Raw genomic sequence first — 16,485 nt, 5'->3', positions numbered from 1 at the left:
TTCTAAAATACGAGGAACGTTATATCTTCGTCTAAAATTTCTTTCAACGATTAACAGCAAAATAAGTAACTGACATACCTAAATAAAGCGTTGAGCGACGTGTTTTTTTTTGCCGCTCAGCGCTAATGCCGACGCGGCATCCCTAAATGGAAAATGATTTATATTATTAATAATTCTTATATCAATTTGTACAAACATTAAAAATCGCGCGACAAGAAATTTTTCAGTAAAATGACAATTTTTTGTTTTCTGCAGCCAACTTTTAGTTTTTAAGGCGCTGTCAAAATCGCATTTTCCAACACTCAGCTTTGCCGTCATTATCATTATTTAGGTATGAACCATAAAAAATCTATGGCCATAAGAAATATTTGTCAGTATTTTGCGGCTGCCGCGTTTATTAAAGGACGGCACACATATAAAACTTTCCTCGCTTTGCTTTGAGTGACGGTTCATATTGAAACAACGAAGCGCTGAAAACAAATGTTATGCAATAAACGCTTTGCTTTCAGTGAATTTCTCTATAAAAAAAATGGTAACTGTTGCTTGACAAGGCGTATAAAAATGGGAGTTGCTCAATATTTTGCTTACTTTTGAACTTTTCTGTCAAAACAAATGTCTGACGTAAAGTGAAGCAATAGTTCTATGTGCATTGGTCATAAGTGAGTATATTATTAATACTCTGAGAGTTGGATAATAAAAGAGAGAATATCATAGGTATCTTAAAATTGAGCGTATTTCGAAATGCAAATGAGGTACTCGTAATAAATATTCTCAATACCACACACTACCCAAAATAATTTTACCTACAAAACTATACTCGTACATGTGTATTTATGTACATTTGTAGGTAAATATTGTTTATACTCAAAACAAAAGAGGCAGGTACTGCTGTTAGTAGAGTACAAGCAGCGGAAGTGAGCGGTTGTGTGTAACGCGTAAGAGTGTGAGTTCACGTGCCTACCTACGGAAACTGTTTACGAAATACAAGAAAGCACTGCAGAATTATTCCTTTTATTGATTTTTAACTCGAAACTCATAAATTATAACAAATTAAGTGCAGAAAAATCTTCAATTTATGTGTTGGTGATTATGTAAACGTCAAGTAAGCGAACAAAACAAAGAAAAAGTGTGGAAAACCACTTTGAGTGGGAAAAACAGAAAAACAATTGTGTCAAAAGACGCCAAATTCTCTTTACATGCAAGCATATGTGTGTACACAGTTGTGTTCGAAGTGACAGCGCTGGTATTTTAGTAATGTGACAGTAACAATCACTACTATCAGTTCTCGAATTTAGCAATACCTTAAAAGAACCATAGATAGTTTTATCTTGAGGCGTGTTGATAATACTGTGTCTATTTAAATTCAATAGATTTTTGTTACAGTAAGCGCTTGATTTCTAAAAATAGTGAGCAAAAGTGGCGATTGGTTTCTTTCAGTGCTGTTTTTATTCTTTATGTGTCACTCACTTCATTAATTTTAACTCAAAGTGCTTAAGAAGTTTTTTTAAAGATGGATCTCTTACTTTCAATTTTGCTTGTATATTTAATGTTTTTCTTTTTGTGTTTGTTTTTGTTCGATTCCATTCTTGTCTATTTGTTTATTAGGGCAGTGATTCGTTCTAATGGTTTTGAAGACTATCTTTTATAGTGGTTTGCCTAACCTGCCAAGAATATGAAAAAAAACTAAAGTGTTATATATTTAAATATGAGAAATTACCAGGCGATTTTTAGAACTGCAGTTATGTAAACAAATCTCCGTATCCACTCACTTCCGTATCTGCTCACTTCCGTTTAGATAGATGACTATAGAATTTATAAAATTTCAAAAGATCGCAAATCTCCATAAAAGCCACTACTATAGTATATGTACTTTAGTTCTTCGTTCACATAATATTTATCTAAGGATTACATGGTCAAACTTTGGCTCGATAAATCGTCTGAGCTTTGCTTATTGCCCGATCGTTAGCGACATCTTGGTGTCCATTGCTAAATTTTAATGTTTGGCAGTGAAGCCTCTTAAGATCTGATATCTAGGATCTCTTATGTTTGATTGTGGGCTAAATCCGAGCACACACAGAAGAGGGAGCGGTATATAAGCCTTCCAATGCTCAAAAACATTATGGAACTCATAGAAACTATAATTAAATGCTTGTCAAAGGAGAGATAGGGTAATATTTTTCTCTTCAGCACTTATGTGTGTATCGCAGCTATAATCTATTTTTGATCCAACAGAAAACATTTAGAGGACGATCTCACCTACAGACCCTCATAGAGCATTTTTGGAACTAACGTAGGTTATTTGGTATCCCAAAATTGAGAGCAAAGTTGTTAGAAGAGAATGACCGTGTGTAGGACAAGTAACGTTTTTACAGAACGGACTCAAGCATCAAATCATGAATCTCTCTTTTCATACCGTGAACAGCGTGTATTAAGTTTCCCAAGATGTTTGTTAGACCCAAAAGCAAGCATCGAAAACCCTATAAAAAGGGATATATAGTACATAATATACCGAAGTTCAAAAAGTCGACCCATCAAAATACCGACAATTCAAAACACCGACAAACCAAAAATGCCGACATATCCAAAATATTTTATCGTGTCCGTATTTTAACTTTGTGTGGCGAGCCCTCATTTCTGCCGAAGCAAAGAAAGAGAATTATTCTGATTAAAGATTATGATCCTGAGCGTGTTCGACCGTTCAACGCCACCATTTATAAATTATAATTTTTTTGTTTTTAATTAGGTTAGGTTAGGTAAACTGGTAGGCAGTAAGCTCAGCATACACAAGTTTTGGTCCTTGCGATACCAGATGGAGTTCAGTTCCTAGGTTCAAGAGATGTAGTAATCCTTAAAGATTTTTTTTAATTACTCAACTAAAATCCAGATATTTAATATTCGGTTAATGGTATTTTCCTCTTTGGGATCTAAGAACCATATTAACCACTTTTTTCATAAGAGTAGTACCTTATTTTAAAATTTATTCTGTCCATATCGGGGTGTCTATCGGTCTGTGTATACCCGAACTAGTCTCTAAGTATTTAAAATATCGATCACCTCGCCAAGAAGCTGCTTATTTGTCGGAGTACCCAAAATCGGACAAGTATAACAGATAGCTGCCGTAAAAACTGACAGATCAACCTCAAGTCCTTGAATGGAAAATGTTCAAATGGACAAGAAATCAACACAAAATTTAATTTAAGAAAAAGCTAGATTCTCCGAACATATTGTTCAGCTCGGACCACAGTAGCATATAGCTGTCTTTTCAACCGACCGATCAAGATAAAGATGCTATAAAAATTCACCTGTGAAGGGTATTTTGTTTACTTATACTTTCACTTCAATTTGAAAGGTATGTCGACCGGCGTACCTTTAACACAAAGCCAATGAGCTGCCGCAAAGAATTTACGCATATCTGAGCTTAATCGCCACGAGAGCATCAGGGCTTGTTAAAATTTAATTAAAAAAAGCCCAATTAAAGAGAAAGCCTGTTGGCGATTACAGATCTGTCACGTTTCAATTAATTTAAAAGCACAGAGGCCTACAACAACAACACAAGTTATGTGTATTAAGTTGCAATTAATGTTTGCAGGCAAACCGCGAGCGCCACGCCATTCCCTAAAAGCACTAACAACAATTGGCAACGTGTTTAACATGTGTAATGTTGAAAACTGATCTGTAATCTCAATTAAACTGCGAAAAAAACTTAAAAAATGCGATAACAATTTAGACACGTTCGTTGCCTGCCCAGCAATTCAACAGCTTTGGCGACGCTGTAGCTTTTTTTCACGGTAGGCATATAGCACGTCCGTGCATTTGCTGTTTAAAGTCGCCAAATGTTGCTTTACACTTTACTCGTCATATTTCCCTTGCTTTCTGCTTTTATTTTTGATTTTTGTTTTGGTTTATAATCGAAAAGGTCTCGTCAAAATAGTTATCCACCATCAATCACAGCCACGAAAAAACTCTCACTTACGCATGCGCGCGCATTCCGCTTACGCTCGACTCATTTGAATGAATGCAATATGCCGCTAAACGCTTACCCACTGGCCATTTGCGTGCGTTGCGTACCGAAGTGGTAACGCGAATTTCACTCCCGCGCTTAAGCGAAGCTTCCGTTTTTGTTTTGTTTGGCCAATTGCATAAGAAAGAAGAATAAGACATAAAAAGTTGGAAATAGGATGACCATAGTCGCTAGTATTTGGATACCAAACTCCCCTGACGATTGTTCCAACCTACATTACATATTCGAAAAATGAATTTTTTAAACTTTATTTTTGGTATAAAAAAGAGTGTAAGTTAGTCCTTGGGAGCTTTTGATCACATGTCAGTCGTTGAATATTTACTTCCGCATATATGTATACCTTATACCCGTACACAAGAGATCCTTTCTTCTACTGTCACCACCAGCTGGGAAAAGTAAATCCCTGTCCACGTTCGCCGGCTATAGTAAACCACCATCAGAAGTCGGAGGAACTACTATTGCCTGCATTTATTGCAGATTATTCGATGAGTTGTAGTTCGTAAAAACGTATTTTCTTTGGAAGACTTCAAGAACCAGCTCGTCAAGTTAACCATTGTTCGAATTCCTAAACAATATATAGATATAAGGTAAGGATTTAAGAGACTTATCTTTAGAACTTCACTTTTGTTAGACGAGAAAAAATTGTAACTCGCAATTGCCAAGACCTTTACATTCAGACTCGTGAAGTTTTATCGAATTTAGTAAGACAAAATGTCATTCTTTTTTACGATCTTATAAAAGATTTACTTGTGCCATCTTGAACTTTTTTTAGAGGCTCGACACTTCTCATACATACAAAGAACCTTCCGAAAAATATCAACAACGCATTAAACCTCGCAACTATTGGTCTTTTTTGGTCGAATGCAAGCCTAACCTTCCATTCACTCTAAAAAAAAGAGAACTCAATCTTCCTTCAAACACTTTTTCACAACTCACTTTAAGACACGAAGGTATAATCATGCTTTAAGACACTTTTTTTCATTATCCACTCAAAGCAATCGAGATCACAATCTTCCATCAAACACTTTTCACTATCCAGTCTAAGAAATCGAGGTCCCAATCTTCCCTCAAGAAACTATTCACTCTAAAATATCGCGATCTTCATCTGATTGGGAATGCCAGAAATCGCGTAGGAATAATATAAACCTCAAATTGAGAAAACCTCGCATGCCTTCTTTTAGTAAATTATATCGAGGAAGGCCTGGTGTGTCAAAAGATGGATGCAATCTTATAGTATTCCGAAAATAAAGCATAGTTACATAGCTTTAAGTGAATCAATTGTGATAATAAAAAGATATTAAGTAGAATAGCATAAAATGTGTACAACAACGACGCAACAATATACAAGAGTCGTTCCAAGCTTCCTCAGGACCATTTCGATTATAGGTAAGCAACCAAGTCTGGCTAATATTGGACTTCCTCAAAACCAGAGTTTATGCTTTATTTCGTAGTTATATATTCACTAGTCAACTGCCATGCCAAATCATTTCTCAATCAACTTACGGCGGTGCCAACGACGACAACCCCAGCGCCGACCACCACACCCGCACCAACAATGCGCGATATAGTAATTGGACCCTGTCGTTGGGTGATCGGACGCAAGTGCCCCGATAAAGATGTGCGCTTCTACTTGTACACTCGGCGCAATCCACAGCAGCCACAATACTTGAACATCGACGAAACATTCGACAAGTCCAATTTGACCAACTCGAACTTTAATCCGCGTTATCAGACAAAGATCATCATACATGGCTATAATGCGGATATGTATATGAACACCTTGCAGCGCATGAAATATGGTGAGTGCGCCTTACTGGCAGAGTCTCAATACCTTACTTCGCTGGAATGCTTAACCGGCTTTGCCTCTGTTCTGTATTTTTTCAGAGTATTTAATGCGCGGTGAGTACAACATCATCTTTGTGGACTGGGCTGTGCTGGCGCCCGGTCCATGTTACGTCAACGTCGCACACAATATCAAGCATGTGGGTGCTTGTGTAGCCCAACTTGTGGAACGTATTTTGGAGACGGGCACCACCGATATGCATGTCATCGGCTTCTCGTTGGGCGCACAGTTGACGAATTATGTTGCGCGAAATTTGGGCTCATTTCAGTTGCCGAGAATAACAGGTGGGTACTAAACTCAAAGACTCATTGAACCTGAAGGTCGTCCCTGACCCATCTTCTGCTTCCTTAAATGTTCATTTCTCGAAACTTTCACATGTCAAGATACTTTTGAACAATGGCTGTAAAATTTTCAGGTCTTGATCCGGCCATGCCGTTTTTCATCACCTCCGGCATCGATGATAAATTGGACCCCACTGATGCTGCTTTCGTCGATGTAATACATACGAATGCCTTCGTACAGGGCAAAATAGAGCGTTGTGGACATGCGGACTTCTATATGAATGGTGGCATACTACAGCCCGGTTGCAATAAGGGAAACACAAGTGAGTACGCCGAGAAATTATTTTCAGACCATTACAATTACAAACCTATGCATTTTTCCACGCAGATCCATTTGCTTGCAGCCATCAGCGCGCTGTCGAATATTTTTCGGAATCGATACGTTCACGTAAAGGTTTCTGGGGTTGGGCTTGCAGCTCATATATCTCATATTTGCTCAACATGTGTCCGCCCACAAATTATCTACTCGAAGCAGGCGAAGATATAAAGCTCAGCACAAAGGGCATGTTTCTAGCCGAGACTAATGATACAGCGCCATACGCCTTAGGCAAATGGACCGACTTACCTACATTGGGTAAACAAAAGCCTACCATTAACAATGGGCGCATCACGATAACGCTACCACAACCGTCGGCCTTCCGTGATCCCTTGTTACAGCAGGTGGATCAATGGAATAAATTGGACTCACATTTTAATGGCATTGAACCCGAACCGACGCCGTTTTCACAAGATCCCAACGGCGATAATTGGACTTACTTTAGTGGCGTTGGCACTGGTGACATAACCGATACTTCGAAGACCGGTAACGAGCTTGCCGGCTCGGTGGAAGAGCAAAGTTTGGAGGATGCGCAGAAAGTGCATGAAACGCAAATTGACTGGCTGGAATATCGACGAAATCTGACCAATGGCCATATAGAAAATAGTATTTTTAAAGTGCCTCATATTGAAGGTGCAGAGTTGACTAGCAAGAAGCTAAGCAGGCAGCCACGTGGAAATGAAATAAACTGATAAGTTATAAAAGTGATTAAATGTTTAAAAATATAAATTATTCGAAAACACTATTGGATTTATGGAAGGTTTAATGTGTGAGGGTAGTAAGCCAGATCCAGCCGCTCTGGTTTTTTGGAAATTTTGAGAGGGGGTTGGGCAAGATTTTTCGAAGGCTTAGAGTTCCGTACGTGAATCTGAGATACTGTGGCATTCGTAAAGTTTGAACCACACATTGAAGAATACTTAGGTGTAACCAAGTTGGTACTGAACGAACTAATCAAACTTTGATTCTGATTGAGAACAGAACAGAAATACTCGACAGTGCTTTCGAATTTTGCTCGAAAGCGGCGGGTGTCTGAATACAATTCCCACTACAGCCGCTACCACGCTGCCGGAATGCACCCGGATTTCATCCGGCCAAGGACTGTAATCTGGATCTGATAACTACTTGATTTCATTTAGTTTATTTCAGTCCGACCATTTTGAACGAAAACAGAGTAGGGTGCTCCCATCTCCTCCGACAACTATATGGGGAATGTTTTCTACTGCTACAACTACAACAATAAAGATGTTTTCCAAATTACAATACTCTGACCATTTTTCACTTATAATTCCCACTCTTAAAACTTTCCAAAAATTAAAAAAAATTTCAAAAAATTAAAAAAAAAAATTAAAAAAAAATTAAAAAAAAAATTAAAAAAAAAATTTAAAAAAAAGATTTAAAAAAAAAAAAAAATTAAAAAAAAACATTAATAAAATTAACCAAAAAATTAAGAAAATTAAAAAAAAAAAATTAAGAAAATTAAAAAAAAAATTCAAAAATTAAAAAAAAAAATTAAAAAAATTTAAAAAAAATTAAAAAAACGAAAAAACTTAAAAAAAAAAATTAAAAAAAAAAATAAAAAAAAAATAAAAAAAAATTTAAAAAAAATTAAAAAAAAAAAATTAAAAAAAAAATAAAAAAAATTAAAAAAAAAAATATAAAAAAAATAAAAAAAAAATTTTAAAAATTAAAAAAAAAAAATTTTAAAATTAAAAAAAAAAATAAAAAAAAAATAAAAAAAAATTTAAAAAAAATTTAAAAAAAAAAATTTAAAAAAAAAATAACAAAAAAATTAAAAGAAATTACCAAAATAAATTTAAAAAAATTAACAAAAAAAATAAACAGAAAATTAAGAACAATTAAAAAAAAATTAACAAAAAAACATTAAATAATTTAAAAACAAATAAAAAATTTAAACAACAAAAATTAAAAAAAAATAAAAAGAAAAAAATTAAAAAAAAGAAAAAAAATTAAAAACAAACAATTAAAAATAAAAAAAAACCCAGGCGCTTTCGTTTTTGGAGTACTTTCTTTATTGGCGTTCCTTTTCTTAATTTCAAACGAATTTTTGTTCAGTAAATCAATTAAATATGAAATTACAGTTTTATGTGAAATGTCAATAAATGTAAACAAATAGTCAAATACGCTCCTGCAATATGGGTAAAATTCTTAATAGGTATACATACAGATATATTGTGAAATATTAAGCTTCCAATGACTTTGCTTCTTTTTAAAGGGTAATATAGCAGGAGGTTATTTTTGTTTTTAGTATACAATCAGTATATATATATATAAATAATGTGTAGATAAAACTATGCATAACGGCATGATGCACGCTAGAGAAACTTACACATATGTATGCATGTGTATCTTTGTGTTAGTTAAAAATAAGCAGTTTACTTTCTTATTGCGGCGGCAACGCCTCGCTTAGACTTTGCGGCGGCTTTGGGAGTTGCTGTGGGTGTGGGAACAGCAGGAGCAGGAGATTCGGAAGTCTCTTTTTTAATCGCCTTTTGTGCCGGCACGCTCTCTTCGTCATTCATCGAATCGACAGCAGTTACTTCGTCTTCAACCGGCTCCGGCTTCACATCTTCATTATCGACTAACATAGCTTCTCTGGAAGGTTCCGGTGACGGTGTGCTGCGTGCGGCGTCCGGATCATCATCCTCCATTGCATGCTCGGTCGATTTGTTTGTACTCTCTAATACGGCTAAATGATAGAGCGCCTTCTCTTCATCTGAAATGGGCACGGGCGCATTCGAGAGCGGATCACGTCCGTTCAACGATTTCGGGAATGCAATAACATCACGCATTGAACGCGCTCGACATATAATGGCAATTAGACGATCAAGCCCCAGTGCGATGCCACCATGTGGTGGACAACCAGACTCTAATGCGTTCAATAGATGATTCAAATGCTCATGTGGAATCTTAAGGATTTGTTCAAGTACGAAATGTTGCATATCACGATCGTGTATACGTATTGAACCGCCACCGATTTCCTGCCCATTCAGTACTAAATCGTACGCTTGCGAACGCACCTTCTCCAATTGATCATCTTTGGCATTCATGAAGACTTCCATATCGTCCGGGTGTGGTGCAGTGAACGGGTGATGTACACTCTCCAATTGATTCGTTTCTGGATTACGCTCAAACATTGGAAAATCTATTACCCAAAGGAATTTGTTCTCTTTACGCACACGCTTAACATTTTCGGCATTGAAATTGTGATAGTCGAGGCGTATGCGTCCCATTAGGGCTTGCTGTAAATAGAGAGGCGAATACAGAATCAAAATGAGTAACCAATTTATACTTAATTTCAATGCAAGACTCACAGTTTCACGCTTTTCACCGATACCGAGGAACAACAGATCATTTTCTTCCAAATCGAATTTCTCAATCAATTCGTGCGCCACTTCATCGCCCAATAATTTGTTCAAACGATCGAGCACGTCCTTATATTGCTGTTGGTAGAAAGCAAGAAGTTGATTTAGGAGAACGGAGTGGATAACGTCAGCGGCCTACTTACCAAAAATTTGCGTACAAATAATGTGCCGTTAAATTGTCTGCTGATGCTCTCGTAATGTTTGCGTGCCGTGGAGTTCCAAATGGCCTCAGAGCCACGTATAACGATGGCATAAGCACCCAAATTCGTAAATTTCTCAGCGAATTTCTCATTTTTCTCAATTATATCGGTGACATTTTGCAACTAGAATTTTGAGTACAGAAATTTTTTTTAAGCAAATTTTATGGGTAAAAAAGCACATTATGACACTCACTGTGAAGCCGAAGCGTATATCTGGCTTGTCGGTGCCATACTTCTCCATGGCCTCCTCATATGTGATGCGTCGGAAGGGCGTCTGAATGGCGTGGAATTGTTTCGGCCACGAATAACGCAATAATTCCTCAATCAATTTCATGACGTCCTCACGTGATGTGAATGACAACTCAATATCGAGCTGTGTGAACTCCGGCTGGCGATCCGGACGCGTGGCCTCGTCACGATAGCAACGTGCCACTTGGAAGTAACGATCAATTGCGCCGGCCATCAACATTTGCTTGAACTGTTGAGGACTCTGCACGAGTGAATAGAAGTGACCCGGCTTGCGGGTGGGCACAACGAACTCCTGTGCGCCGCCTGGAGTACGACGGAAGAGTGTGGGTGTCTCCACTTCGACGAAACCCAAAAAGTTAATCAGATACTCACGCATGCTCATTATGACGGCGGAACGCATGCGAAGATTTTGCTGCATATCAGTGAATCTACGAGAAAAAGTATATACATATATATAAATATACCAATTCCAAATAACACGTGCAACGCACCTCAAATCTATGTAGCGATGTGTTAAGCGTAAACGCTCACCAGCGCGATTATAACGCCGCACTTCAAATGGCAAATTCTTCTTAGCCGCATTGAGCACTTCCACATTTTCAGCCTCGACCTCAATGTGCCCGGTTCCCATATTTGCGTTTATAGTGGCGGCTGGTCGTGGTATAACCGTGCCTTCGACACGTATAATGGACTCCAGCGAGAAGCCATTTGGATAATTCTCTAAACCCTTAGCTTTGCTTGTAAGCAGCACTTGCGTTTCTCCGTAACCATCGCGCAATATGAAGAATTTGCCCATACGTTGAAACTCCAGCCAGCCACAAATTGTCACCTTCTCGTTGACATTATCTATTGTCAATTCACCGCATGTATGCGTACGTCCAGCAAATTTATTCAAATCGGCTACTTTCTTTTCACCAGCACCTCCTCGACTGCCGGCGCCGTTTTTAGCTGTATTGCCATTATTAGTTGCATCTTCAGCTTCTAAATCATCGATTGACATCTTTTGCACCTTCTCTTTGTTTTTAATGGGACCTTCATAAGGATCATCGGGGTTCAAGATCCTTATAGTATCCACCAATATCTCTACTTCGCCCGTGTCGTATTTCTAAATTGAAATAAAATAATGATATAAATTTTCGAAAAGTTAAAATATTGCACTTACCAAATTTATATTGGCACGCGGCCGTCCCAAAACTTTGCCTGAAACTAACACAACGGTGCCTTCGGGTGCGCTGAGACAAGTTTCTTGCAACTGTTATGAAAAAGAGTTAGCAAAATATATAAATTATTTTTTAAAAACATATCTTTAAAATGGTCTACCGTTTGGTCCTCTACTATGATTTGCGTCTGTCCATAGCCATCTTTCAACTGTAAAAATTTGGCTGTTTTGGATTGTGGTATCCATCCGACTAGCGTGGCATTCTTGCCTATATCTTCACGTCGCAAATCATTGCATGTAAAATCACGATTTTCAAAATACTTCAGTATATTTTCGCTCTCTGCAATTTAAAAAATCTATTTAGTACATACACGCGTATAAATTAATATTTTTCACTCACTGGCTATCTTATATTCTGTGCTGGTGATGCCACAGTTATTTTGTTTTGCCATTGTGCTGTAAGTGCGCTTATTGCCCATGCTTTTAACACCAGCAGGAAATTCAATATTTACAATTTCTTGAACTTCCACTTCGATTTCACCGGTCGGCATAGTTTGATTGCAAGAATTTTGTGGTCGTCGGTGTACTACGCCGGTTATGGTTAAAGTGGTATTTTCCGGCATATTCTGCATCCGACGTGCTATACGTGGATACTATAGAGTATAGAAATAACATTTGCATACAAAATGGTACTTCAATGTGTTTTTTACGCGAGTGTACCTTATCTTCCAAAATAACCAATTGCGATGCACCACCATGTCGATCACGTAATTCTACAAAGCGCGAAACACGCTTTTTAATAAGCCGTCCCGTTAACTCAACCAACATGCCCATATGGTTGGCGCGCAGCTCTCCGCATGACATGCGCGCTGGTGGTGGAGGTGGCGGATTCATATTGAAATTGTTCGCCATTGCACTCATCAATTGCATGAGATCGTTAGGTACTTGCCCTATGGAAAAATATAATTTCATGCAGAACATTTGAAGTAATTACATCATAATCATACTCACTATTGAAGGGATTGATATCGTTGGAGCCGCTATAATTGTTATAACCGTTATTGAAACCACCGTTTCCACCATAACTACCACCTCCATAACCGCCGCCACTATTTCCATAACCACCTCCACCGCCACCCCCTCCATAACCGCCGCCATAGCCACCACCTCCATATCGGCCACCGCCACTTCCAGTACCAGCACGATTTCGACCGCTCATTGACTGTAGTTAAATAGAGTGTCCAGTTTTCAATGTTAAAATGCGAATACTACCACCCTTAAATCGAAGCAAGTACTTACGTGATTTACCGGTACTGCTGCTGCTGCCGCTTCACAGGTTTTTATGAGCGCAGTCTGCCTTGCTGCTATTGTCTCGACTGTTTTAAGTCTGTTCAAGTAACTGAATTGCTGACTACGCCACAAACTCCTAGAAATTAAGAGCATTGTTCTTACATAAACAAAATTTATAACAAAATAATAGAAATATATTTAGTAATACGTTCCCCAATCACATGGGGAGTAACTAAATATCAGTTCAGCGATAAAAATGTATCCCCCTCGTAAGCGCTGCACAACGAAAAAGCGATACAAAAGGAAAATAAAAATTTAAGCAGAATAATACAAACGTTGACGTCGGCGTCGACGTACCTTTCTTAAAATTTAAACACTAATTTAGCGCAAGTTTATCTTCTTTTTATTATCACTAAACGTTTATTACGTTTGTAACTTCACTAATGTATGAAATTATTACTAAATTGCACAATAAAAGCAATTACTATCAGCAAATATCGAATAAATTAAGGGCACAAGAGCGGATACCGAAAAATCGCACAGACAGACCAAACGACGAATCACGAAACGAAACAGAAACAGAAACATAGTGAACGACGTTTACTTAAACAGAGTTGCTAAGTTCCCTTAAATTCATCATAATTTGCCCAGCAATAAACTAATCTATGAAATTATGAGGGTTATTTCGGTATCTTAATTGTTAAAACATATCCGTATAACTGTGGTGTTGTTCTTTAGGAGTGTATCCATCTCTTAAGAATTAGGGAGTTGTTTCTTTTGTACTTGTCCTTGTAAATATATATTTTCTATTCCATCACCAAACAGAAGTAAGGTATTTATTTCATGAAGCATCAGAAATATTGTCTCGTTAGCAAAGCTTTTTGAGACAAACAATATTTTATGGACTAGTTTTTCAGCTATGAAAGCATTAATTATGCAAAAAATGTAAATAAAACACCTAAAGCTTCATTGTAATTGTTTTACTGATGCCTTGAACAAAATTATCCAATTAGTCTTCCATGGTTCTGACAGAGGTTTTCACTTCGATTTTTTTTTTACATAGTAATCTTTAAAAAATGTCATCACTAGTACCGAAAATCGTTTTTTTCATCACTAACAACTGTCAAAAATCTGATCAGTCATTAAAGCTATACACTGTTTCCTGTTTTTATAATTGGATTAAATTTGTATGTATAATCATAAATCTATAAGTTATTCACTAAATATATGATATCGCAGCTTTGCAAAGTGTTAGAATATTCATTAAAAGTGGTTTTGAAAGACGTCTATTAATAATTTTGTACGTGAATCGACACATTTGTAGTTGTGTCATAAAACAGCCATTACGAAAAGCGATAGAATTGCTATAAAATGATAAAATGAAACAAAATGTTTTAATTATACATATATTTGTACGTGTATGTACGCTATATGCATATTTATCACTTTTCAATTTTATATTTTCTCTTTTAATGTGTGTGTGTTTTTTTTTTATTTACAAAACTTAATTCAACACTATTACATATGTATGTACTTTAGTTTAAAGCATGCAGTTTAACTTAACAATCAAAAATTTCTTTAAATGCAAAACAATTCATTTTATGTCTAAAAGTCTATCAAGTAACGCTAAAATGTGCTTCAAAGTCATTGCCATTATCAAATTTCTTACTTTCTTTGTTGAGTGGCAAAAATATAACAGCTTAAATTAACATGCATTATTTTTTTATAAAAACAGCAAATAATAATAACAATTTGCCGACAAATATTTTAGCCTTTTGCTTATTAAAGCAAAGTCTGTCATTCACATGTGCTACCGCTCTCACAAAGTTTACTTGCATTACATTCTAAGTACTCGTTTCTAATCGCTTTCCAATGTGGTATAAAACGTATTAAATTATAAAATCTAGCCTTCAGTGTAAACGGTGCTATTCAACGCATCGTGATAATGCGTCACAACGTAGTCATGGTAGTACATCATTATACATAACGGTTGTCCCAATATTATCGATGCCCAAACAATAATGTTGCCCATGCGTGGACCCATTTTACGTTCAATCGATTTTGAAATCGCCGATAAGGGTATCTGACCCATCATACCGAGGAAGGCCCATATTTTGTGAGTTTGCAATGGTATGGATACCTGAGGCAGGAGAAATAGGCAAATAAATATAAACATTAAATAAGAAAAAAATTCGCTAAAATATTTTCATACCAAGTATTCATGGAAGAAGGCGCTTATTAGGAAAACGATAGTAGACGCCTGAGCGGACGAGTATCCCATCTTCACAACTGGTACGTATAAATGTCTAACACACCATCTAAACGATATATACAAAAATTTTGAAATTATATACATATGTACATATGTAAACATGAATATGCGCTTGGAGTTACCTGTGGACTGGCATGTTCCATGTGCGCCAGAACGTATCAATATTGTTTGCATTCCACCAATCGCAATAGAAGTTGCGATCAGCGAAATGTAATAATTCACCAACGGCATTCAAAAATGAATGGAAGAGCAAGTAAAAGAAACACAACCAAACCAGGTGATTAGGTAGCTGTAAAACAACAAAATATTATAAGTAAATCGTATAAATATTTAAAAATATTCCAGCTTACCGCCAACTTAAGCAGCCTTTCAGTGGCCAACCCAATTTCCATGTTGGAGAAGGGTATAAGTGAATTGCGTACCGACGGTATAATCCATTGTTGAAATAGAGCCATAATAACATTGAAACCGAATAGCACTTCCAGTAGACGCTTCAACAGGAAACGCTTGCGTACACGTGTGGTTCTGGGGAAGTTTAGCTCATAACACAATGTGGGTGCAAGTAGAAAGTAGAATAAGTCTTTATAGCAGAGATTGTCAGGATACTGCACCAGTTTTGGTATATCCTCATCAATTTCATCGCCCAAGTAACCATTTCCTGCAACATTAAAAAAGAGAAATGAGTTAACTGACTTTCAAAGCGGTTCATGTATACAAATAGTGGGGACTTACGCAGTTCTGCCACTGTTATACTTGGTCGCCTCTCACGAGGATTGTACTGCTTAAGGTAGTAGGTCTGCCGACACCACATATTCGTCTGCACGTAACTCCATAGCTTCAGAAATAGTAAGGAATAAATAAAGCATACAGTAGAAGCGCCCACTAGGAATAAGATATACTTTTAGTGATTACTTTTAAAAAGTTTTACAATTATTTTATTACTTAAACTGAAAGCTTCACCCTTCAGGTGAATTATGATCACCGGGAAGAAAACGACCAATATTATATTGGTTACTTGCACGAACATTCCAAAGGTTTCTGAAAGGATTTCCTGCAAGAAGAATTTGTTTTGTATATTATTTAATAAGATTATATATTTTTATTATTACTACTATTGTAAATCTAGTGAAGTTGATTTTTAATTATTTAAAATATGTCCATATGATTTAACATCCATTTCCTGTAAACTGTTTTCTAGAGATGAGTTTATATTTGGAACGTATTCCATAATTGTTTGAATGTAGTGTAATTCCTCTACATATATACAATATACATTCTAGCGCAACTACGGCAGCTGCTTTTACTGTATAGAGATACCACATATATATTATAAAAAAAAATACCTATATATTGAAATAAAATGCATAATTATTAAAAAAATTAAAACTATTTCCAATACAAAGCACACTCT

At 36.6% G+C, this 16,485-nt stretch overlaps 3 protein-coding genes across 7 annotated transcripts in view; 1 reads left to right on the top strand and 2 right to left on the bottom strand.

The window, feature by feature from the left end:
* Positions 1-898: 898 nt before the first annotated feature.
* On the top strand, positions 899-7,266 carry LOC105230778 (pancreatic triacylglycerol lipase). 4 transcript variants are annotated; one of them, XM_011211751.4, is made up of 6 exons: positions 899-1,102; positions 5,203-5,407; positions 5,473-5,820; positions 5,906-6,148; positions 6,280-6,468; positions 6,534-7,266. In XM_011211751.4, the coding sequence occupies exons 2-6, from the start codon at positions 5,338-5,340 to the stop codon at positions 7,211-7,213; spliced, it is 1,530 nt and encodes a 509-aa protein (XP_011210053.2). In that variant the 5' UTR covers positions 899-1,102; positions 5,203-5,337; the 3' UTR covers positions 7,214-7,266. The 4 variants fall into 4 exon arrangements, with proteins under 4 accessions (XP_011210053.2, XP_019847524.2, XP_049313928.1 ...); XM_019991965.3 differs by having other exon boundaries at positions 899-1,243; XM_049457971.1 differs by having other exon boundaries at positions 917-1,102; positions 5,017-5,407.
* Positions 7,267-8,528: 1,262 nt separating this feature from the next.
* On the bottom strand, positions 8,529-13,372 carry LOC105230779 (aspartate--tRNA ligase, mitochondrial). 2 transcript variants are annotated; one of them, XM_011211754.4, is made up of 12 exons: positions 13,160-13,372; positions 12,812-13,078; positions 12,524-12,734; positions 12,233-12,462; positions 11,913-12,165; positions 11,674-11,852; positions 11,516-11,605; positions 10,845-11,458; positions 10,298-10,781; positions 10,048-10,227; positions 9,854-9,982; positions 8,529-9,781 (listed from the first exon to the last, which is right to left on the bottom strand). In XM_011211754.4, exons 2-12 carry the CDS (start codon positions 12,953-12,955, stop codon positions 8,915-8,917), a joined length of 3,381 nt encoding a protein of 1,126 aa, XP_011210056.2. In that variant the 5' UTR covers positions 12,956-13,078; positions 13,160-13,372; the 3' UTR covers positions 8,529-8,914. The 2 variants fall into 2 exon arrangements, with proteins under 2 accessions (XP_011210056.2, XP_011210057.2); XM_011211755.4 differs by having other exon boundaries at positions 12,812-12,938.
* Positions 13,373-14,194: 822 nt separating this feature from the next.
* Positions 14,195-16,485, bottom strand: part of LOC105230785 (diacylglycerol O-acyltransferase 1) — a 31,200-nt gene continuing 28,909 nt past the window's right edge. The window contains exons 6-11 of the mRNA XM_049457959.1: positions 16,017-16,125; positions 15,807-15,956; positions 15,425-15,732; positions 15,197-15,363; positions 15,015-15,120; positions 14,195-14,942 (exon numbers count right to left, since the gene is read on the bottom strand). Of these exons, the coding sequence (XP_049313916.1) occupies positions 14,706-14,942; positions 15,015-15,120; positions 15,197-15,363; positions 15,425-15,732; positions 15,807-15,956; positions 16,017-16,125 (1,077 nt within the window). The 3' untranslated portion in view covers positions 14,195-14,705. The remainder of the gene's footprint in view (positions 14,943-15,014; positions 15,121-15,196; positions 15,364-15,424; positions 15,733-15,806; positions 15,957-16,016; positions 16,126-16,485) is intronic.

The sequence above is a fragment of the Bactrocera dorsalis genome, chromosome 1, assembly GCF_023373825.1.
Source record: "Bactrocera dorsalis isolate Fly_Bdor chromosome 1, ASM2337382v1, whole genome shotgun sequence".
NCBI lineage: Eukaryota > Metazoa > Arthropoda > Insecta > Diptera > Tephritidae > Bactrocera > Bactrocera dorsalis.
The sequence above is the reverse complement of the archived record's forward strand: the minus strand, read 5'-3'. Positions and strand labels throughout refer to the sequence as shown.